The 24,346-nt window shown below is 39.0% G+C and overlaps 2 protein-coding genes across 3 annotated transcripts in view; one reads left to right on the forward strand and one right to left on the reverse strand.

Moving 5' to 3' along the window:
- Positions 1-3: 3 nt before the first annotated feature.
- On the reverse strand, positions 4-17,659 carry LOC131954937 (WD repeat-containing protein 1-B). 2 transcript variants are annotated; one of them, XM_059318790.1, is made up of 16 exons: positions 17,391-17,658; positions 16,249-16,370; positions 14,720-14,810; positions 14,080-14,227; positions 12,014-12,194; positions 11,723-11,800; positions 9,687-9,767; positions 8,274-8,365; positions 7,924-8,065; positions 4,482-4,557; positions 3,998-4,151; positions 3,795-3,876; positions 2,972-3,079; positions 2,518-2,679; positions 811-964; positions 4-284 (listed from the first exon to the last, which is right to left on the reverse strand). In XM_059318790.1, the coding sequence occupies exons 1-16, from the start codon at positions 17,413-17,415 to the stop codon at positions 181-183; spliced, it is 1,800 nt and encodes a 599-aa protein (XP_059174773.1). In that variant the 5' UTR covers positions 17,416-17,658; the 3' UTR covers positions 4-180. The 2 variants fall into 2 exon arrangements, with proteins under 2 accessions (XP_059174773.1, XP_059174780.1); XM_059318797.1 differs by lacking the exons at positions 4-284; positions 811-964 and adding an exon at positions 1,168-1,279 and having other exon boundaries at positions 17,391-17,659.
- A 1,484-nt stretch (positions 17,660-19,143) lies between these two features.
- The window catches only part of LOC131954838 (dynein regulatory complex subunit 7), a 59,883-nt gene continuing 54,680 nt past the window's right edge, over positions 19,144-24,346 (forward strand). Inside the window, exon 1 of the mRNA XM_059318653.1 lies at positions 19,144-19,369. Within this exon, the coding sequence (XP_059174636.1) occupies positions 19,165-19,369 (205 nt within the window). The 5' untranslated portion in view covers positions 19,144-19,164. The remainder of the gene's footprint in view (positions 19,370-24,346) is intronic.

Consider the following 24,346-nt stretch of genomic DNA (forward strand, 5'->3'; position numbering starts at 1 on the left):
GGCTTTTGTTATCATTGTAGACCTGGTGCTTTATTGAGAGCCAGTTACAAGGCACAGTGTGCATAGAGTACAACTAAAGTCGCAAGCAAGACAAACACTAATGTACATAAAACTTAGTCTCTTGACATGAAACATTGAGTAGCAATTCTATCAAGTCAGCCTGCCAGAAGTGTGAGCAGCTTAGTCTGAAATGGTCCAGATTTTGAGGTTTGAATCCTGGCCAACTGTAACCGCTGTGTTGTTGTCCAGCCACGCCACTTGGTTGACATGACTGAGTGGGTGAGCTGGGGAAGTCACATGACTACGTCAAGCACAACAAACTACTAACAATAAAAGCTTATACACATTTGGTGGGTGGTAAACATGCTTTGGTGGCTCCTCCTTGGTTAAACCCACATTTTAAAGTCATTCAATTGTGCATGTCCAGATTTGAGCACATCTAATATTTTTACTTCCTGTAAAATATCGGTTGGAAAACATAGGGCTAATGATCAGTGTGGACGGAGTGGCAGAGAATGGTAGAGAGCTAGACTGCTAACCTGTCTGTCTCGAATCCGAGGTTCAAGTTAGTAGACTGTCCCTGAGTTCACCCAGCTCTAATGGGTACCTAACTAATGTTAGGGAAAATAAAGGCGGCTGGGCATAGTGCTGACTATACTATCCCTTTATATGCTGAGGTCACAGAAACAGGTGAACTCTACTTCACTTTCCCCATAGACCGTTTGGAAAGGGGACTTTAAAAAACAATGATCAATGTATTTTCCTGGTCATAGTAAAGCATAATAATACTTCAAGTTGATGAACCCTCACCTTTAATACTTGGCTTCTGACCCTTGAACTTGCCCACCTCCCAGAGAATAATTGATGAATCAATGCTGCCAGAGAGAAACCTCCTAGAGTCAGGTGACCACTTGAGGCAGGTGACCTTGGCTGTGTGTTGCTCACCCCACCCACCCAGTTCATCCTGTCAATACAAGTGCTTCAGGTCAAGTAATACCTACACATCAACCCACTGACCTACACATCAACCCACCCAGTTCATCCTGTCAATACAAGTGCTTCAGGTCAAGTAATACCTACACATCAACCCACCCAGTTCATCCTGTCGATACAAGTGCTTCAGGTCAAGTAATACCTACACATCAACCCACCCAGCTCATCCTGTCAATACAAGTGCTTCAGGTCAAGTAATACCTACACATCAACCCACCCAGTTCATCCTGTCAATACAAGTGCTTCAGGTCAAGTAATACCTACACATCAACCCACCCAGTTCATCCTGTCAATTCAAATTCCACTCATATTTCTAGCTGGATGGTTTCATCAGAAAAATTGATGTAGAAGGTACTTTCTCGTATACAGAGTATAGAGAAAGTATTATAATCATGTACAAAAATCACATAAAATTTTGACAGTTTTCATCGCTGTACACTTCAGTACTTCAGCATATAGATTTACTAAGTATAGGGGACTTATTTTAATTGGGCAAAAATTATAAATGCAGATTTATCAAAATTTCAGGGTTCTCTATGCGTAAACGAGTCGGAAAAACTGGGCTTTCCAAATTTGTTTGTGTATATGTGTCTGTGAACACGATAACTTTAGTACTGTTGATGAAATTTCATATACAAGTATATCAAATTTGTAGTTCTGTATTAACTTTCTAGAGGTGGGAACTTATTCTACTTTTGGTTTCTTAAAAGCCTATCTTCTTCTTCTTCTTCGTTCTTAATTATTAGTGTTGAAGGGGATCGAGATTTATCTGCCAGTGGGTTTGAACTCGAGAATTTTGTTCAACCATGAGCTTTTTTGCCGACTCGACCACGCCTCCAACACAATTAAGCGTTACGTGTCAACTGGTTATGCGCCATTGAGGCCATTGACTCCGATTTCAGCCTGCTTTTCTTTTTGGATTTGCTTCCATAGCCTTTGTCCAACCAAGAACAAACTACAAGGCAGCAGTTGTTTAATTTTGGAGTTGTCTCTCCTAGAAGAGTGGCTGTCCCCAGCTAACGAGCCTCATCTGCCCGAGGGTTCGAACTCGAGACTTTTCGGTTTAGCAACCATGAGCTTTACCGACTCGACCACGCCGACCCTTAAAAGCCTATAATAACGAAATGTTCACACATAAGTAAAAGATCTAATTCTCTAACTTCTGTCAAATTTTGAATGATTCCTGTTGACCAGAAGTAGTAATTTACGCAATTTCCAATTTCTCAAATAATGCGTGAATTTATAAAGTACTAATAATATTCCGCATTATTATACACAGATTGTTTGGCTTTCACTTGGTGCACAATTCTTTTTTTTCTACGAGATTCTATTTTATTTTAAAAGTTTAAGTTATTAAAAATTGATTAAAAAGCATGTCTATATGCTGCGTTGCCATCCACCGTAGTGTTATATAAGGATATTCGAGAAAGTTTAGGGGAGGTCACTCTCGGTTTATTTGTACTGCAATCAAGCCCATTAGAAGTCAAGTATATCCAGCCAGCCTCCACCCTCAAAATCATTTACCTTCCATTCATCAACATGAAAGACGCGGATTTTATTTTTGGTGGCAACAGCCAGCCAGGCCCCATCAGGTGAGTAGTCCAGTGCTGCCACTTCAGGACAAGGCTCCGTCCTCATCTCTGTCAGCTGCTGGTTCTTGATGCTGTACACATGCAGCTGGCTCTTCTACAAACACAACATACACTTGATCCAACACATTTTTAAACACAACATACACTTGATCCAACACATTTTTAAACACAACATACACCTGATCCAACACATTTTTAAACACAACATACACTTGATCCAACAACATACACTTGATCCAACAACATACACTTGATCCAACACATTTTTAAACACAACATACACTTGATCCAACACATTTTCAAACTAATCAAACCCAACATTAACTTGACCCAACCCAACATATATGGATTTAAAAATTACCCCCCCCCCCCCCCAGACAACTTACAGATCCCACTGCCACCTCGTGTCCACCTGGACGTATGCTGATGCTTAAAGCTTCAAATTGAACAGGTAAAGTTGATAGTTTCCTACCTGGAGCTTGAATAACAAGTAGCTAAACCAAATGGAGAATCAAATAGAAGAATAATTAGAGAGAATTGGCTATAAATCACAACTTACATGATGTAGGCAAATCACAACTTACATGATGTAGGCAAACTACAACTTACATGATGTAGGCAAATCACAACTTACATGATGTAGGCAAACCACAACTTACATGATGTAGGCAAATCACAACTTACATGATGTAGGCAAATCACAACTTACATGATGTAGGCAAATCACAACTTACATGATGTAGGCAAATCACAACTTACATGATGTAGGCAAATCACAACTTACATGATGTAGGCAAATCACAACTTACATGATGTAGGCAAATCACAACTTACATGATGTAGGCAAATCACAACTTACATGATGTAGGCAAATCACAACTTACATGATGTAGGCAAATCACAACTTACATGATGTAGGCAAATCACAACTTACATGATGTAGGCAAATCACAACTTACATGATGTAGGCAAATCACAACTTACATGATGTAGGCAAATCACAACTTACATGATGTAGGCAAATCACAACTTACATGATGTAGGCAAATCACAACTTACATGATGTAGGCAAATCACAACTTACATGATGTAGGCAAATCACAACTTACATGATGTAGGCAAATCACAACTTACATGATGTAGGCAAATCACAACTTACATGATGTAGGCAAATCACAACTTACATGATGTAGGCAAATCACAACTTACATGATGTAGGCAAGCCACTATGGATACACCATTTTTGGAGTCAACAGAGCGAGGTTGGGAGTCTAATTTGAGTGCATCATTACTGAAAGAAAAGTTGGTCAGCAATGTACTGCATTCTCAAACTACTGTTTTATTCTTGAATTGTTTAAAGTTTAACTCCAGTTAATCATTGATGAACTAACTAGCCTTGATGCAAGAATCACCTGTACTCCAGTGCAGCAGCCCTAGTAAAGCGGATGGTGTCATCCATGGATACAGACACCAAATAGTCTCCATCCAGCACCAAGCCAGTCACCTGGTTGCTGTGACCTTTTCCTTTCAAGTCCTCAGTTGCACTAGTAGCAGCATTCCACCGGACTGGGTGTGGGGGTCAAGGTCACATCAAGTAGGGTCAAAGGTCAGGTAGGCATGAAGGTGGGTCAAAGGTCAGGTAGTTAGGCATGAAGGTGGGTCAAGGGTCAGGTAGGCATGAAGATGGGTCAAAGGTCAGGTAGTTAGGCATGAAGGTGGGTCAAAGGTCAGGTAGTTAGGCATGAAGGTGGGTCAAAGGCCAGGTAGTTAGGCATGAAGGTGGGTCAAAGGTCAGGTAGTCAGACATGAAGGTGGGTCAAAGGTCAGGTAGTAAGGCATGAAGGTGGGGGTCAAAGGTCAGGTAATTAAGTGGTACGAGAGAGATATAAAGGATACTGATGAGCCCATCACTGCTAGCTGTGAAGACATGTTGGCCATCAATGGCCAGGGCCATAATAGGCTTGTTGTGGCCCTGTAAAACAAATGTTTACCCTGAATTATTTCAGCACATCTACTGATGTAAGATGGGGTAACTGGTGGAATGAAAATATTTTTTTTTAAATGATCTAAAACCAGAATAGTTTTTAACAACTTCCTACAAAACATTAAAAATTGACTTCCTTCCTATATGGGCAAGTTAAGGACATCCAATAAGTGCAAGCTTAAGGACGTCCTATATGGGCAAGCTTAAGGACATCCTCTATGTGCAAGCTTAAACTTAAGGACATCCTATATGGGCAAACATAAGGACATCCTATATGGGCAAGCTTAAGGACATCCTATATGGGCAAACTTAAGGACATCCTATATGGGCAAGCTTAAGGACATCCTCTATGGGCAAGCTTAAACTTAAGGACATCCTATATGGGCAAACATATGGACATCCTATATGGGCAAGCTTAAGGACATCCTATATGGGCAAGCTTAAGGACATCCTATATGGGCAAGCTTAAGGACATCCTATATGGGCAAGCTTAAGGACATCCTATATGGGCAAGCTTAAGGACATCCTATATGGGCAAGCTTAAGGACATCCTATATGGGCAAGCTTAAGGACATCCTATATGGGCAAGTTTAAGGACATCCTATATGGGCAAGCTTAAACTTAAGGACATCCTATATGGGCAAGCATAAGGACATCCTATATGGGCAAGCTTAAGGACATCCTATATGGGCAAGCTTAAACTTAAGGACATCCTATATGGGCAAGTTAAGGACATCCTATATGGGCAAGCTTAAGGACATCCTATATGGGCAAGCTTAAGGACATCCTATATGGGCAAGTTAAGGACATCCTATATGGGCAAGCTTAAGGACATCCTATATGGGCAAGCTTAAGGACATCCTATATGGGCAAGCTTAAGGACATCCTATATGGGCAAACTTAAGGACATCCTATATGGGCAAGCTTAAGGACATCCTATATGGGCAAACTTAAGGACATCCTATATGGGCAAGCTTAAGGACATCCTCTATGGGCAAGCTTAAACTTAAGGACATCCTATATGGGCAAACATAAGGACATCCTATATGGGCAAGCTTAAGGACATCCTATATGGGCAAGCTTAAGGACATCCTATATGGGCAAGCTTAAGGACATCCTATATGGGCAAGCTTAAGGACATCCTATATGGGCAAGCTTAAGGACATCCTATATGGGCAAGCTTAAGGACATCCTATATGGGCAAGTTTAAGGACATCCTATATGGGCAAGTTTAAGGACATCCTATATGGGCAAGCTTAAACTTAAGGACATCCTATATGGGCAAGCATAAGGACATCCTATATGGGCAAGCTTAAGGACATCCTATATGGGCAAGCTTAAACTTAAGGACATCCTATATGGGCAAGTTAAGGACATCCTATATGGGCAAGCTTAAGGACATCCTATATGGGCAAGCTTAAGGACATCCTATATGGGCAAGTTAAGGACATCCTATATGGGCAAGCTTAAGGACATCCTATATGGGCAAGCTTAAGGACATCCTATATGGGCAAGCTTAAGGACATCCTATATGGGCAAGCTTAAGGACATCCTATATGGGCAAGCTTAAGGACATCCTATATGGGCAAGCTTAAGGACATCCTATATGGGCAAGCTTAAGGACATCCTATATGGGCAAGCTTAAGGACATCCTATATGGGCAAGCTTAAGGACATCCTATATGGGCAAGCTTAAGGACATCCTATATGGGCAAGCTTAAGGACATCCTATATGGGCAAGCTTAAGGACATCTTATATGGGCAAACTTAAGGACATCCTATATGGGCAAGCTTAAGGACATCCTATATGGGCAAGCTTAAGGACATCTTATATGGGAAAACTTAAGGACATCCTATATGGGCAAGCTTAAGGACATCCTATATGGGCAAGCTTAAGGACATCTTATATGGGCAAGCTTAAGGACATCCTATATGGGCAAGCTTAAACTTAAGGACATCCTATATGGGCAAGTTTAAGGACATCCTATATGGGCAAGCTTAAACTTAAGGACATCCTATATGGGCAAGTTTAAGGACATCCTATATGGGCAAGCTTAAGGACATCCTATATGGGCAAGCTTAAGGACATCCTATATGGGCAAGCTTAAGGACATCCTATATGGGCAAACTTAAGGACATCTTCCAACCCCAACATTTTCAAAAAGAATAATGTCAAACAAAAAACTGGCAAGCCATCTTTTCAAACTTTGTTTTGGTCATCTAATTTTATCTAACCTTAATGACCTTAAGTGAACTCTACTTCACTTGCCCTATAGACCGTCAGGTTTGAAGAGGGAACTTTTTTTTTAATGATCTTGCCTGGTGTGTTAGTTACCTTAATGACTTTGCCAGGTGTGTTAGTTACCTTAATGACCTTGCCAGCTGTGTTAGTTACCTTAATGACCTTGCCTGGTGTGTTAGTTACCTTAATGACCTTGCCAGGTGTGTTAGTTACCATAACGACATTGCCAGATGTGTTAGTTACCTTAATGACCTTGCCAGATGTGTTAGTTACCTTAATGACCTTGCCAGCTGTGTTAGTTACCTTAATGACTTTGCCAGGTGTGTTAGTTACCATAACGACATTGCTAGATGTGTTAGTTACCTTAATGACTTTGCCAGGTGTGTTAGTTACCTTAATGACCTTGCCAGCTGTGTTAGTTACCTTAATGACCTTGCCTGGTGTGATAGTTACCTTAATGACCTTGCCAGGTGTGTTAGTTACCTTAATGACCTTGCCAGATGTGTTAGTTACCTTAATGACCTTGCCAGCTGTGTTAGTTACCTTAATGACTTTGCCAGGTATGTTAGTTACCTTAATGACCTTGCCAGCTGTGTTAGTTACCTTAATGACCTTGCCTGGTGTGATAGTTACCTTAATGACCTTGCCAGGTGTGTTAGTTACCTTAATGACCTTGCCAGATGTGTTAGTTACCTTAATGACCTTGCCAGCTGTGTTAGTTACCTTAATGACTTTGCCAGGTATGTTAGTTACCTTAATGACCTTGCCAGCTGTGTTAGTTACCTTAATGACCTTGCCTGGTGTGATAGTTACCTTAATGACCTTGCCTGGTGTGATAGTTACCTTAATGACCTTGCCAGGTGTGTTAGTTACCTTAATGACCTTGCCAGATGTGTTAGTTACCTTAATGACCTTGCCAGCTGTGTTAGTTACCTTAATGACTTTGCCAGGTGTGTTAGTTACCTTAATGACCTTGCCAGCTGTGTTAGTTACCTTAATGACCTTGCCTGGTGTGTTAGTTACCTTAATGACCTTGCCAGGTGTGTTAGTTACCTTAATGACCTTGCCAGCTGTGTTAGTTACCTTAATGACCTTGCCAGGTGTGTTAGTTACCTTAATGACCTTGCGTGGTGCTGCGGGGCTGGAGATATCTAAGAAGTTGATGTAGCCAGAGAGAGAGACTGTCAAAATGTCCTCCCCCTGCCAGAGACAGCCCACCTGCATGTCTGAGACCTGCGTCCCCAGCACAAACTCCCTGGCAGGTACAGCAGAACATTGCATTAGCATCAAAGACTGCCCTCCACACAAAACTTCTGACATCCACTCAACTTTATGCCCACCATACACATCTCTATGTGATCATCCCCCCCCCCCCCAGCCAAAGCTAGTGATATCCCTCCAGCCTAAGCTAGTGACACCCCCCTCCCCCCCTCCCAGTTATAGCTTTGAAATGAAAGACTCACGTGTCCAGTTGCCGACCAACGATGTCCCAAATTTTGGCCGTCTTGTCCCCAGATACAGAGAGCAGCTTCTTGCCATCAGGACTGAAACAAATCTGCCAGAGTTGACTCTGTTAGCTGGGGCTTTCTTACAATGGTTGCATGACAAAAGACTTGATGACAAATAATCTCACGCCTAAAAAATCTCAGGCCTAAAAAATCTCATGACGAAGGATCTCAGGCCTAAAAATCAGAACTAAAAATCTCATGTGAAAAATACTAATGGCTGTTTTAAAATCAACACTTCCTATTCAAACAGATTTCAACAGTATTGTTTGATCAGATTTTGTCCTATGGTTTTGTTCAACAGTAGCAGATGATTTATTATTATCTTTTTAATAGTATATTACTATTATATATAGTAAGAAAATCAGCTATTTTCTCCTTTTAAGAATTAAAAGTTTTTCATTAAAACGTTTTTTATGCATTTAAAAAAGTATTTTTTTAATACCATAGAGTTGCATGACTAAAAACCAAATGAACATGACAATGCGAGTATAATAATAGTGCGGAATAGTTGTTGGACAGCTGACTAGTTTTATAAAATTTTAATTAATTCATAAAAATTAATTAGTTATGTAATTAAGTCAAATTTGATTTTATATTGAATTGTCATCGGGTCTTGACCCACGTGCCAAATTTCAGAGAAATTGGTCGGTTAGAAGTGCTCGAAATTTGGATCTAGACAGACAGACAAAGTGAAAGACAAGGAAGCAGGTCAAATCATAGCTTGTAAAAACCAATGATGCATTTGTTTGATCCACATAAATATTATGGAACAAGGAAACTTTAGATAGATTTGAAATGTATTGTCATCTTCTTTCTTTTGGTGAGATTAGCATTTTGTCATTTGGTGAGATTAGCATTTGGTCATTTGGTGAGATTAGCATTTGGTCATTTGGTGAGATTAGCATTATGTCATTTGGTGAGATTAGCATTTGGTCATTTGGTGAGATTAGCATTTTGTCATTTGGTGAGATTAGCATTTGGTCATTTGGTGAGATTAGCATTTGGTCAGTGAGATTAGCATTTTATCATTTGGTGAAATTATCATTTTATCATTTGGTGAGATTAGCATTTTGTCATTTGGTGAGATTAGCATTTTGTCATTTGGTGAGATTAGCATTATGTCATTTGGTGAGATTAGCATTTGGTCATTTGGTGAGATTAGCATTTGGTCATTTGGTGAGATTAGCATTTGGTCATTTGGTGAGATTAGCATTTGGTCATTTGGTGAGATTAGCATTTTGTCATTTGGTGAGATTAGCATTTTGTCATCTGGTGAGATTAGCATTTTGTCATTTGGTGAGATTAGCATTTTGTCATTTGGTGAGATTAGCATTTTGTCATGTGGATCTAACTCAAGAAAAAACTCACAGCATAAATCCCTCCAGCGTGGGCCTTTGGTGCGCCAAGTTCAGACAGCAATTCAGACGTCTTGCCATCAAATATAAACAGCTGAGAAACAGATGAGTAAACTTGACAAATATAAACAGATGAGTAAACTTGACAAATATAAACAGCTGAGAAACAGATGAGTAAACTTGACAAATATAAACAGATGGGTAAACTTGACAAATATAAACAGCTGAGAAACAGATGAGTAAACTTGACAAATATAAACAGATGGGTAAACTTGACAAATATAAACAGCTGAGAAACAGATGAGTAAACTTGACAAATATAAACAGATGGGTAAACTTGACAAATATAAACAGCTGAGAAACAGATGAGTAAACTTGACAAATATAAACAGAAGAGAAACAGATGAGTAAACTTGACAAATATAAACACCTGAGAAACAGATGAGTAAACTTGACAAATATAAACAGATGCATAAACTTGACAAATATAAACAGAAGAGAAACAGATGAGTAAACTTGACAAATATAAACAGCTGAGAAACAGGTGAGTAAACTTGACAAATATAAACAGAAGAGAAACAGATGAGTAAACTTGACAAATATAAACAGAAGAGTAAACTTGACAAATATAAACAGATGAGTAAACTTGACAAATATAAACAGAAGAGTAAACTTGACAAATATAAACAGATGAGTAAACTTGACAAATATAAACAGAAGAGTAAACTTGACAAATATAAACAGATGAGTAAACTTGACAAATATAAACAGAAGAGAAACAGATGAGTAAACTTGACAAATATAAACACCTGAGAAACAGATGAGTAAACTTGACAAATATAAACAGCTGAGAACAGATGTGTAGACTGTTGCATTATGTCTTGTTACTGATTGTTACGTCCCTTGTATTATGTATATTATAGTTATGTCCCTTGAGTGTTTACCATGCAGTTTATGTGTACCTGTGAGTTAGTTAACAGCAGACAGACCCAGAGACAAGTCGTGTAGTCTATGCTGTCTAGTGTAATGAAGTATCAAGATTAACTGAAGAAACTGTGTCTGTTGTTGTAGGTTAACTCAGGGAACTGTGTCTGTTGTTGGTTAACTCAGGGAACTGTGTCTGTTGTAGGTTAACTCAGGGAACTGTGTCTGTTGTTGTAGGTTAACTCAGGAAACTGTGTCTGTTGTTGGTTAACTCAGGGAACTGTGTTGTTGTAGGTTAACTCAGGGAACTGTGTCTGTTGTTGTAGGTTAACTCAGGGAACTGTGTCTGTTGTTGTAGGTTAACTCAGGGAACTGTGTCTGTTGTTGGTTAACTCAGGGAACTGTGTCTGTTGTTGTAGGTTAACTCAGGGAACTGTGTCTGTTGTTGTAGGTTAACTCAGGGAACTGTGTCTGTTGTTTTAGGTTAACTCAGGGAACTGTGTCTGTTGTAGGTTAACTCAGGGAACTGTGTCTGTTGTTGTAGGTTAACTCAGGGAACTGTGTCTGTTGTTGTAGGTTAACTCAGGGAACTGTGTCTGTTGTTTTAGGTTAACTCAGGGAACTGTGTCTGTTGTAGGTTAACTCAGGGAACTGTGTCTGTTGTTGTAGGTTAACTCAGGGAACTGTGTCTGTTGTTTTAGGTTAACTCAGGGAACTGTGTCTGTTGTAGGTTAACTCAGGGAACTGTGTCTGTTGTTGTAGGTTAACTCAGGGAACTGTGTCTGTTGTTGTAGGTTAACTCAGGGAACTGTGTTGTTGTAGGTTAACTCAGGGAACTGTGTTGTTGTAGGTTAACTCAGGGAACTGTGTCTGTTGTTGTAGGTTAACTCAGGGAACTGTGTCTGTTGTTGTAGGTTAACTCAGGGAACTGTGTCTGTTGTTGTAGGTTAACTCAGGGAACTGTGTCTGTTGTTGGTTAACTCAGGGAACTGTGTCTGTTGTTGTAGGTTAACTCAGGGAACTGTGTCTGTTGTTGTAATGTAACATACACTTGAAACTCTGAGATACAAGCAATGAACCTTGTAGTTAAGTCACTGTTGTCATGGTGACCAACCAAGCACTCACCTTCCCATCAGCACCGCCAGAAATAAAGATCTCCCCGTCAGGGCTGAACCTCAGGCAGTTCACAAAATTTTGGTGCTCCTGTCAAATAAATGGTAAAACTGTCAACACACCACCAACTGCGTGTCAACACACCACCAACTGCGTGTCAACAAACCAACTGTGTAGCTGCTCACTTAGACATAAAGGGTTGCTGTACCTTCATATAAGCACATTGGCACCCCCCCCCCCCTACTCACTGATTTAGTGCAGCTGAACTTAAATGGTGGGCACATTGGCACCCCCCCTACTCACTGATTTAGTGCAGCTGAACTTAAATGGTGGGCCCTCATAGAAGATGACAGAGAAGTCCTCGCTCCCAGTGGCTATCCTCATGGGGCGGCCTTGTCTGACCCCCACTGTGTTGATGGCTTTACTGTGGCCGGTTATCTCGCCAGCTGAGTTGCCGGAGTCAAAGGTGAAGACACGACCAAACCTGGGGACACAAGGTCAGGGGGGTCAGGGGTCAAACCTCATGGTACAAGGTCAAGCCTGGGGCAGGGATTTGACTTGGCTTGTTAGCTGTTAGTCTAGCTAGCCTAAACTGTTAGTCTAGCCCTAGTCTAGCCCTAAACTGTTAGTCTAGCCCTAAACTGTTAGTCTAGCCCTAAACTGTTAGTCTAGCTAGCCTAAACTGTTAGTCTAGCCCTAAACTGTTAGTCTAGCCTTAAAGGTTAGCATTGGCAGATATTTCAAAACGTTTAGGCCTAATGGAAAGTGAATTAAAAATACAGGTAGATAAATTTTAGGTAGACCACCACCTTTTATTTTACAGGTGGAGTCCATTTTATTGCTATGTTTGGGTGTCTTCTTCTGTTCATGCGAAGGACATAGCCCAGCCATCTCCATCTCCTCATTTGTACTTCTGAGACAATGTCGTTTAATCCTGTCCTTCGTCGTATTTCCTTGTTAAGGATTTTGTCGTCCCACTTTATCCTGAGGATGCGTTGAAGGGATCTTCTTTCAAAGCCTCTGAGTCGGCTCTCTCTTTTCTTGTTTAGTTTCCATGACTCTGCAGCATAGAGGAGTACAGAACGTACATTAAACTTGTAAATCCTTAGTTTGGTTCTCTGCTGCAGTGAGGATGATTTCCAGATCTTAGCAAGTCTGTTGAAAGTAATAATAGCCTGTGCTGCCATTGTTATTCTGGTGGCTATTTCCTTCTCGATGCTGCCATTTGCTGAGATGTAGCTGCCGAGGTACTTCAAGTCTTCGACCTCTTCTAGCTTTGCTCCATTCGCAAAGGTCTTGAGAGCACTTTTGGTTTTTATTTTCATTAGCTTGGTTTTCCCAGAGTTTATCTTTAGCCCACAGCTTTTAGCAATTTGCTCTATTTTTGTGGTTTTCTCTTGGATGTCCTTTTGGCATGTGAGAGTCGAGCCAAGTCAATCCACAACGTCACAGTCCTCCAGGTGGTTGGTAATTCCCAAACAATTAAAACCCAGACAAACTTAAGGAAAAATAGCGGGTAAAACAGGTCAAGATTTCTATGGGCAATCATTCTTTCATTAATAACAATTTTAAATGCTGGTAACACATTCACATAACAAAAAAGACTGAGGTATAACAATATCCCCCCCCTCCCCCCCCCCCCATGACGTAGTAACTGAGCAATCAAGTTTCTTTGGCAGTCCAACAAAAATGTCATAGGACTGCGCATAGCGCTGGGGAAAAAATGGAGTAAATTTACTAAAAAAAAGTATCGCCTGTCTGTTAGTCAGAAGATATGGACTTTGTGGAATTTTTAATTTCTAAAACTTGATTCCAGACTTTAAAAAAATCCAGCCCAAAAACTAGAGATTTTCCCCAGACTTTAAAAAGTCTGAAATTCACTTTTCTAAATTCTAGACTTTTTCCAGAATACGTACGAACCCTGTGTCACATCCAGTCTGGTGGTACAAGGTCGAAGGTCAAATATGGGGTACAAGGTCAGAGGTCAAATATGGGGTACAAGGTCGAAGGTCAAATATGGGGTACAAGGTCGGAGGTCAAATATGGGGTACAAGGTCGGAGGTCAAATATGGGGTACAAGGTCGGAGGTCAAATATGGGGTACAAGGTCGGAGGTCAAATATGGGGTACAAGGTCGAAGGTCAAATATGGGGTACAAGGTCGGAGGTCAAATATGGGGTACAAGGTCGGAGGTCAAATATGGGGTACAAGGTCTGAGGTCAAATATGGGGTACAAGGTCGAAGGTCAAATATGGGGTACAAGGTCGGAGGTCAAATATGGGGTACAAGGTCGGAGGTCAAATATGGGGTACAAGGTCGGAGGTCAAATATGGGGTACAGTTAAAAACTGATTGGTCAAGTCCAACTTACACTTCTCTGCCCTCTCCAACAACACACAACTTCTGGCTGTCCATTGTCCAGTCTAAATCTTTGATGGCGCCAGACAGGCCCATGTGTTCAATCTTCAAGACATGTTCCTTGTTGACTGTGTCCCAAACTCTCACTCTGCCTTCTTTATCTGGAAATATCAACAGTCAATATAAACAGTCTATAGCTGGCACAGTCAATATAAACAGTCTATAGCTGGCAGAGACTTATGTTAAACAGTCTATAGCTGGCAGAGTCTTATGTTAAACAGTCTATAGCTGGCAGAGTCTTATGTTAAACAGTCTATAGCTGGCAGAGACTTATGTTAAACAGTCTATAGCTGGCAGAGTCTTATGTTAAACAGTCTATAGCTGGCAGAGTCTTATGTTAAACAGTCTATAGCTGGCAGAGCCTTATGTTAAACAGTCTATAGCTGGCAGAGCCTTATGTTAAACAGTCTATAGCTGGTAGAACCTTATGTTAAACAGTCTATAGCTGGCAGAGCCTTATGTTAAACAGTCTATAGCTGGCAGAGTCTTAAGTTAAACAGTCTATAGCTGGCAGAGTCTTATGTTAAACAGTCTATAGCTGGCAGAGTCTTATGTTAAATGCAAAGAGATCAAATCTGAACTAAAAATGTTACCAGCAGAAGCGATGTAGAACCTTGAAGGTGAGTACTTGGCCACTGTTGTCTCTTTAGAATGTTCTGAGTAAACTTCACACACAGACGTGTTCTAGAACATCAATAGAAAACAAGTGACATCAATAGAACACAAGTAACTGTTCATACCAAACATCAATAGAACACAAGTGACATCAATAGAACACAAGTGACATCAATAGAACACAAGTGACATCAATAGAAAACAAGTGGCTATTCATACCAACTTGTCAGAAAGAAAATCATTTCATCAACTTTAATTTGTTTATAGAATTTGCACCTTGTACTGGTAGTAGGGAATTTTAAAAAAAATCTAAAGTTTGTATTTAATGAACACAATTTTAATCTAAATTTGGTATCAGTTGAACAAAATTTGTAGAAGAATCAATTTCTTTAAATAAAAAAAGTTCTTTTTCTTCTTCTTCTTCTTCGTTCTTAATTATTAGTGTTGAAGGTGATCGAGATTTATCTGAAAGTGAGTTTTGAACTCGAGACTTTGTTCGAATTTATCAACCATGAGCTTTTTGCCAACTCGACCACGCCTCCAACACAATTAAGCGTTACGTGTCAACTGGTTATGCGCCATTGAGGCCATTGACTCCGATTTCAGCCTGCTTTTCTTTTTGGATTTGCTTCCATAGCCTTTGTCCAACCAAGAACAAACTACAAGGCAGCAGTTGTTTAATTTTGGAGTTGTCTCTCCTAGAAGAGTGGCTGTCCCCAGCTTACGAGCCTCATCTGCCCGAGGGTTCGAACTCGAGACTTTTCGGTTTTGCAACCATGAGCTTAACCGACTCGACCACGCCGACCCCTCAAAGTTCTTTTGATTTTGTTTATGCTGGATGTTGCGTATGAATACATTACTGCTGGATGTTGCGTATGAATACATTACTGCCATAGTATGGTTACCTTGATGTTGCGTACGAATACATTACTGCCATAGTATGGTTACCTTGATGTTGCGTATGAATACATTACCGCCATAGTATGGTTACCTTGATGTTGCGTATGAATACATTACTGCCATAGTATGGTTACCTGGATGTTGCGTATGAATACATTACTGCCATAGTATGGTTACCTGGATGTTGCGTATGAATACATTACTGCCATAGTATGGTTATCTTGATGTTGCGTATGAATACATTACTGCCATAGTAAGGTTACCTTGATGTTGCGTATGAATACATTACTGCCATAGTATGGTTACCTCGATGTTGCGTATGAATACATTACTGCCATAGTATGGTTACCTCGATGTTGCGTATGAATACATTACTGCCATAGTATGGTTACCTTGATGTTGCGTATGAATACATTACTGCCATAGTATGGTTACCTGGATGTTGCGTATGAATACATTACTGCCATAGTATGGTTACCAGGATGTTGCGTATGAATACATTACTGCCATAGTATGGTTACCTGGATGTTGCGTATGAATACATTACTGCCATAGTATGGTTACCTGGATGTTGCGTATGAATACATTACTGCCATAGTATGGTTACCTTGATGTTGCGTATGAATACATTACTGCCATTGCAATAAAGAAAATTCTCCCCCTTGGGATCCCCATTGATGACAATAGCTTGACCTCTGGCTGTACGTGGCAATGAAGCGTACGTGCTCCCTGTAGAGTGGGAGAATCAGATAACATGCAAGGTAGATGGAATCTTGAGGGGGGACAGGTAGATGGAATCTTGAGGGGGGACAGGTAGATAAAATCTTGAGGGGACAGGTAGCATTGCTTATTTAGAATACAAAAGTGTGACGTCGCACCATCTGAACCCCTCTCCCCCTCATCACACAACGTCAGAAAATTACGGACCCCCTCCCCCCTGTGAGTGTCTCGTCATTTATGGACGACCCCCAAACCCCCAAATAGAAGTCACGTGGTTTTTTAAAATAAAAAAAAATTGGTAGTGATATGAACGCCGGTCTTATAAAAAACAGCTCATTATGTTTGATTTCTTTTTTCATAAACTGATAAAACTAATGATGCTTTACGTTCTTGATCATTTTTGTACCTACACCGTTGATATTTTAAAAGTTCTATTAATTTTAATGAAACCAACTTTTGAATTTAGCCACCCATTCTCCAAACCAAATTTTAAAATGCTTTCCTGGCATATATATATAACCTTGTTACATGATTTTTTTATAACGCAAAAAAAACCGCAATTTTGGTCGTGGTAAACATTTTAAACAGTAATTTTAAGAACATCACTGGAACTAAGACGAAAAATCGTCTGAAGTCATGCATCCGACCGGCGTGTACGCCATATTGTTGTTACTGTTAGTATAAGACCACGCCTACGGGTTAGCAAGTAATACTATTACTTATTACGACCCAGATCCGAATAGCCTTTTCCATTACTTATTTATTTTGTTAATTAATCAACTCTAGTACTAGTAGTAGGCCTAAATAATTAAATAATAGGACTACTATACTATACACAATGGATATGGATAATAATATCCATTTATAAGATTGAACTTATTCTAGTTATAGATCTTTAATTCATTTAGGGCTAGTGCCCTGTGTAGTTTTTTATATTTTATTTTAAACACTAAACTATTTCTAAACTGCCTAAAATCTAAAAACTTACTTAGGACCTAGATCTAGATATCTATCTATTAAATTACTTACTTAATGTAAATGTGAATGTAGTCATCTCAGTTTATAAATATATTCTAGCACTAGATTTCACTAGGTCTAATTAAAATATTATTTTACACCTTGTAGTGATTAGTATAACGCTATTATGTATTAGAGTAACACACTTGATTTAGTGTGTCTAGAATCTATTATTTAAATAGTAGTTAATTTACACAGAACTATCACTGTGCTTGAGCGGAGTTTACTTCCGCACTCATAGTTGTCTATAGACCGGGTAGGAAGTACACAGGAGGTGTATTCGCGCATGCGTCGTACAGAAGTTCCTTATATGGTGAAATGTAGATTATTTTCAGTACCCTAAAAAGATAATAAATTGCTCCGAATATGAATAAGTCACATGTTATAGCTCAGGCAGCTATGTGTCATATCATAAGAGAACGTGTTTGACTTTTGAGTAGCTACAACAATTTCGTTTTTTTTTTTTTGGTCGCTAGTAGCGAAACTTGCCGTGAATGCTGCCCTTGGATTATGAAAAGAACTACACGAGAGAGAGGCTAAAAATAGAGATTAGGAAGTAAATAAACACGGCGCGTTGACTAATTGCACTTGTATTACCAATATTAATTTGTTAACGAAGTTGAAGAATGTGTAGATCTTTAGGAGAGAAAAAAAGGAACACCTAGTGATATCCGTTGATATTATATAAGTGACTTATGGCATAGAATGGTGATATCCGATGATATTATATAAGTGACTTAAGGCATAGAATGGTGATATCCAATGATATTATATAAGTGACTTATGGCATAGAATGCCCGACGCAAGTCTACACCTTCTGGCGCTCCGGGCGGATGACAGATTTTTACGCCCTATATAATAATGCCGTTATATAGCCTATATCTATCTATCTATCTATCTATCTATCTATCTATCTATCTATCTATCTATCTATCTATCTATCTATCTATCTATCTATCTATCTATCTATCTATCTGTCTGTCTGTCTGTCTGTCTGTCTGTCTGTCTGTCTGTCTGTCTGTCTGTCTGTCTGTCTGTCTGTCTGTCTGTCTGTCTGTCTGTCTGTCTGTCTGTCTGTCTGTCTGTCTGTCTGTCTGTCTGTCTGTCTGTCTGTCTGTCTGTCTGTCTGTCTGTCTGTCTGTCTGTCTGTCTGTCTGTCTGTCTGTCTGTCTGTCTGTCTGTCTGTCTGTCTGTCTGTCTGTCTGTCTGTCTGTCTGTCTGTCTGTCTGTCTGTCTGTCTGTCTGTCTGTCTGTCTGTCTGTCTGTCTGTCTGTCTGTCTGTCTGTCTGTCTGTCTGTCTGTCTGTCCGTCCGTCCGTCTGTCCGTCTGTCTGTCCGTCCGTCCGTCCGTCCGTCCGCCCGCCTGTCCGTCCGTCCGTCCGTCCTTCCGTCTGTCCGTCCGTCCGTCCGTCCGTCTGCCCGTCCGTCCGTCTGCCCGCCTGTCCGCCTGTCCGTCCGTCCGTCTGTCTGTCTGTCTGTCTGTTATTCTAGTTAAATTAAATGAGATTGCTTTGTTTGCTGCACAAAAAACAAAAACATTGGCGAGAATATTTTACAAATCAGCAATAAAAACAGGGGAATAGTTGATCAGCTGGGACCTTGACCTTGTTGATCAGCTGGGACCTTGACCTTGTTGATCAGCTGGGACCTTTCATGTAAATGAGTGTGAAAGTAGCGATGCACCTCACAATACCATACAGCACCATAGAGCACCATAGAGAACCATATAGCACACATCACCAGGATAAGACACAGATGACTAGATCTAAAGCTGCCAACTGACTAGAATGTCCGTCTCGGCGTCGCCCTCACGACTTAGCCCAAATGACGTCGGTTCCAAGGTCATAAGCCCAGTACCAAGTTCATCCGCGCTAGAACCTTCAGCGGATTTAAAGCCTTTAGCGGATTCCAAGCTGTCAGTGGATCTTAAGCCTTCAGCGGATCTCAAGTCTTCAGGGGATCTTGATCCATCATTATCAGGTGCACTTACAGGTACAATTACAGGTACAATTACAGGTACAATTACAGGTACAATTACAGGTACAATTACAGGTACAATTACAGGTGCACGTACAGGTACAATTACAGGTACAAGTACAGGTACAATTACAGGTGCACGTACAGGTACAATTACAGGTACAAGTACATGTACAATTACAGATGCACGTACAGGTACAATTACAGGTACAAGTACAGGTACAATTACAGGTGCACGTACAGGTACAATTACAGGTACAATTACAGGTACAATTACAGGTACAATTACAGGTGCACGTACAGGTACAATTACAGGTACAATTACAGGTACAATTACAGGTGCACGTACAGGTACAATTACAGGTGCACGTACAGGTACAATTACAGGTACAATTACAGGTACAAGTACAGGTAAATGACAGGTACAATTACAGGTGCACGTACAGGTACAATTACAGGTGCACTTACAGGTACAATTACAGGTACAAGTACAGGTAAATTACAGGTACAATTACAGGTACACGTACATGTACAATTACAGGTCAGTAGACCAACAGCCCAGTGGCGGAACTAGAAAAAAAGGGCCACCCCGCAAAAAATTTATTAGCCCGCCCCCCTTATATATATATATATATATATATATATATATATATATATATATATATATATATATATATATATATATATATATATATATATATATATATATATATATATATATATATATATATATCAGTAGCGTACGCAGGGGGGAGCAGGGGGAGCTGCCGCTCCCCCTCTGGCCATTTTCAGCAAAGTGGCGCCTTTTTGGAAACTTTTTAAACTCAAAGTTTTAAACAATGATATTTGTTAAAAAAATATTTTTGGTCGGCACATCTATGTAAATCACAAGATTTCTTTTCATGCGGCAATTAAGCATTATTGTACTAGTCTAGTAGTGTCTACGTTTACAACACGTCAGAGGCGTAGCGACCCTTCCCGGCGCCCGGGGACTAAATTTCGATTTGCACCCCCCACCCCTCAGACTTTCGATTTGCACCCCCCCCCCCCCCCCCTCAAACTTTAGAAAAAGGGCCCCTATTTGCCTTGGGCCCCTATGCCTTGCTTACGCTAGCTTTACGGCTTTACGGTAGCTACGCCACTGAGTTTAAGGCAACTTTTAATGTATTTGCTTACGAATAATTGAATTAGAAAATGTTATACATAAAACTTCACACATAATTACTTTATATATACTTTATATACAGTTTGAATCGTGTGATTAATTTTTAAAAGATTACAATACAGAAACAAATACAACTGATGTGGCACCTCTATTTAAATTTACTTATGAGCAAACTGCGTAGTGGTGGGGAAATTTTGACAAGGTCAACAACGTCATCACGATAAAGTAATAGTATTCTTACAGTTTGGGCGATAGTGATTACGATTACAAATTATATGAAACACTTACAACCCCCCTCCCCGATGGACCCCTCTGTAAAAAAAATATTGTCATAATAACACTGCTACTTATTTAAATCTATTTCTGTAATATATATTTGTGTAATACCTCACCATCACAATTGTGTAGAGCGACATTAATGTCACACCTAGGTATACACTGGGTTGGATAATTGACCTAAAGTGACCGGACAGTGGTGAATGAAGTTGACCCCCCCCCCCAACCCACCTCGAACTGATCTGTTAAGTACATGCAGAAAAATGCGTAATGATGTACCCAAGTACCATGCCGCCAGAAAATTAGCTTTTTAAATGTAAAACTCTGTGAATATTGCTTTTGCAATTACCAGTAAAAAGGTGTGTGATCAATACAGTGATCTAACCCATAACTATCACTTTGTTAAAAAAGTGATCTTTAAAGAACACAAAGAAGCAGTAGTTAATTAAAAAATATATGATCTGAACTAAAAGACTGAACTTTAGTTAAATGTAGGCTGTTATTCCGAATGTTTTTCTATTCTATCGAAAAGCGTGGTTTTATACCAACTCTGATTTAAAAAACTTTCATTATGCTGTAATACTTTAGCATTTATGATGACGATATACTAAATTCTGATTATAGGCAAAAACTTTTTGTAAACACGAATAGTGTTAAACAATTTCATTATATTTTAAAGTAATTATTTGTTTGTTTTGACATTTATAATTAAATGTGTAGATATATACATATTTATATTAAGAGAGTGATTATTTCCCCTATTTCACCTGTCTTAAATAATTTCCCAGGAGTTATTATGTAAGAAATTTTTTTTACAAGAATTACAAAACAGATTGTGTTTACGTTCATTGTTTTTGGTTGTAGTGTGTGTATATTTTTTAGCGCAATTTCCATACTGGACAATTGCGATTATTAACTCGTCATTTCTGGATGGATGGATGGATGAATGAAGGAATGTATGGATGTGTGTCCGCAGCTTTAAGTCGTATCTCCTCCTCAACGAAGCAATATCGAGGACTAGTTCCAAAAGCAAATATGTTAAGCAAGTTCCTAGGATGATTGTGGGCCAAAATAATTCCCGGAATTCCTTCCTGGATTTCCCGGAAAAGCCAAAATACCTCGAAAAAATGCAGTTTTTGGCCCATATCTCTGCAACCAGACCACTTAGCTACTTGAAACATTTACCAATCGATTCCTGCCATAATTTAGAACAATATTGCCGAAGAAAGTTTTCAAAAATATCCTTTCGTTCGGTCACAAAAAATTAATTAAGAATTTTTAAACTAAAAAATTAAAAATTGTTATGGATAACATAAGGAAATTGTGCTTAAATTGTCACTAGACTTTTTATTAACTTGTTTTTGTTTGGATTGATACACTTTTTGTTTTGTCGGTCTACACTGTGTGTTTTTTCTTATTTCTTCATAGTGCTACTTTCAATTTATTTTACATCATAGCGAAGTAATGACATACAGCTAGTAATTATATATATATATATATATATATATATATATATATATATATATATATATATATATATATACACGTATATAGAACGTGTTAAAAATAATTCGGCGCCTTTTTTTGCTCTTTTCGCTCCCCCTACAGCGAAAACCTGGATACGCCTCTGATATATATATATATATATATATATATATATATATATATATATATATATATATATTACGGTCAAAGCCCGAAGTCGGCCAAAGCGCGCATTATCCAATAACGCCTCCCATTGACCGACCAAAGTCCGAAACTTTACTTCATTTCGGCCCAATCCGCGGTCTGGCCATGGTGGACCGGCCAGTCCGAATTAGATCATCTGACTAGGGAAAAAGTCCGAATTAGAAGATCATGAGCAGATTTTTACTTTCTCGTATATACGAAGTATAGAGAAAGTCTTTTAATGGTGCAAAAAAAAAATCGAGATTTTTACAAATCTCGACGTTTTACACCTCACTGATACGGAAAAACACAATTTTGCAATCTTGTCCGTATGTCTGTGTGTCTGTGTGTCTGTCTGTCTCTCTGTGTGTGTGTGTGTCCGTTTGTAAACACGATTACCTGAGTACTGTTACAGCTAGGTTGATGAAATTTCATATATAAGTATTTTATCAAAATCGTAGATCCATATCAACTTTTGAGCTATTTCCGATAACCGGAAGGGGTACTTTTCCTACTTTGAATTTTGCAAAAGCCTATAACTTGAGTAGTATTTCAGATAGATAAATAAAATTTCACATGTAAGTAAAAGATATAATTCTCTACCTTCTGTTAAATTTTGAGTAATTTCCGTTGACCGGAAGTAGTAATTTACGCTACTTCCGATTTCTCAAAAAACTAATGTAAATTTTTAAAGTACTAATAATATTGCGCACTATTATGCACTTTTTTATTTGGCGTTCACTTGGTGTGTAATTCTTTTGTCTGCGAGATTTTATTCTATTTTTTAAATTTTAAAAATTTAAAATGGATTAAAAATCATGTCTATAGCCCGAGTTCCCATCCCATCGAGAAAGTTTAGGGGAGATCACTCCCGATTTATTTCTTTTATACCGTAAGGATCATAAAAATTAAGTCTTAAGTCCCACTTTTGCTTTGCATCCAAACAAGGCTTCGTATGGCGATTGTTGGATTCCTTGATGAAAATTACGGTTTTTCATAAATTGAATGAATTTAAGTCTCTCAGCCCAATGAGCTGATTCATTTGTCTGCATCCATGTCATCATCATGTTATGAAAATCGTTGTTTGCGCGTTCTACTGAACATTGGCTTTGGCTATGCCTCGATTTTCTGTGAACTAGTTTAAGTTCAGGCCACATGTTCTTAAGTTCAGAAATAACTTGATTCACAAATTCTTTTCCATTAGGATTTGGATTATTTATTTTGGCAGCCATCTGGTAGCCCCTATGTCTGTCTCTTGATCTGACGGTCCTTTTGGTCCATGTAGCATTGCATATAGAATGCTATACAAGCAAAAGCCAAACAATACGTTACTCACAATGAAACCGCACCCAGAATAATGAAAACGCGATCACAACTCAGTCTAGATAGAAAATTGGCCAGAACATCCCGGCCAATGGACGGCCAATGTACGAAACACGCTCTTAGTGCTCAGTTCTTCGGGCTTTGGCCAAGAGAGCCAGCCAATGTGGGCTTTGACCGTAACATATATATATATATATATATATATATATATATATATATATATATATATATATATATATATATATATATATATATATATACAAATTACAACATCATGTCATGTGTGTGAGTGCATTAGTGTTTTGAGAAAATCAGTTTAATATATCTCTGCTATCAGAACCTATAACTGTCTAGATGGTCAAAATAATATAAAATATGAAAGCTTTGTATAAGTAATGGTGTCTCGTGTTATGTTTATTTTTATGGTTTTTTTTTTATTTATATTAATAATTTTAAATACATTTCCTTTTTATGCAATGTCATTCTTTAGTAAGTACTTTATAAAAAAATTATTTAAGAGAAGTAATTACTTTTTTATTTTCTTTAGTACAAATCTAATA

The sequence above is a fragment of the Physella acuta genome, unplaced genomic scaffold (assembly GCF_028476545.2).
Source record: "Physella acuta isolate Inbredline_101_S28 unplaced genomic scaffold, ASM2847654v3 ptg000079l, whole genome shotgun sequence".
Taxonomy (NCBI): Eukaryota; Metazoa; Mollusca; class Gastropoda; family Physidae; genus Physella; species Physella acuta.

Coding starts and splice junctions, on each gene's coding strand:
- LOC131954937 (XM_059318790.1), bottom strand. CDS start 17,415: ATGACTACATTCACATTTACATTAA. Junction 16,371..17,390: donor TACATTCACATTTACATTAA/GTAAGTAATTTA, acceptor CCCACTCTACAG/GGAGCACGTACGCTTCATTG. Junction 285..810: donor TCAGAAGCCAAGTATTAAAG/GTGAGGGTTCAT, acceptor TGACTTCCCCAG/CTCACCCACTCAGTCATGTC.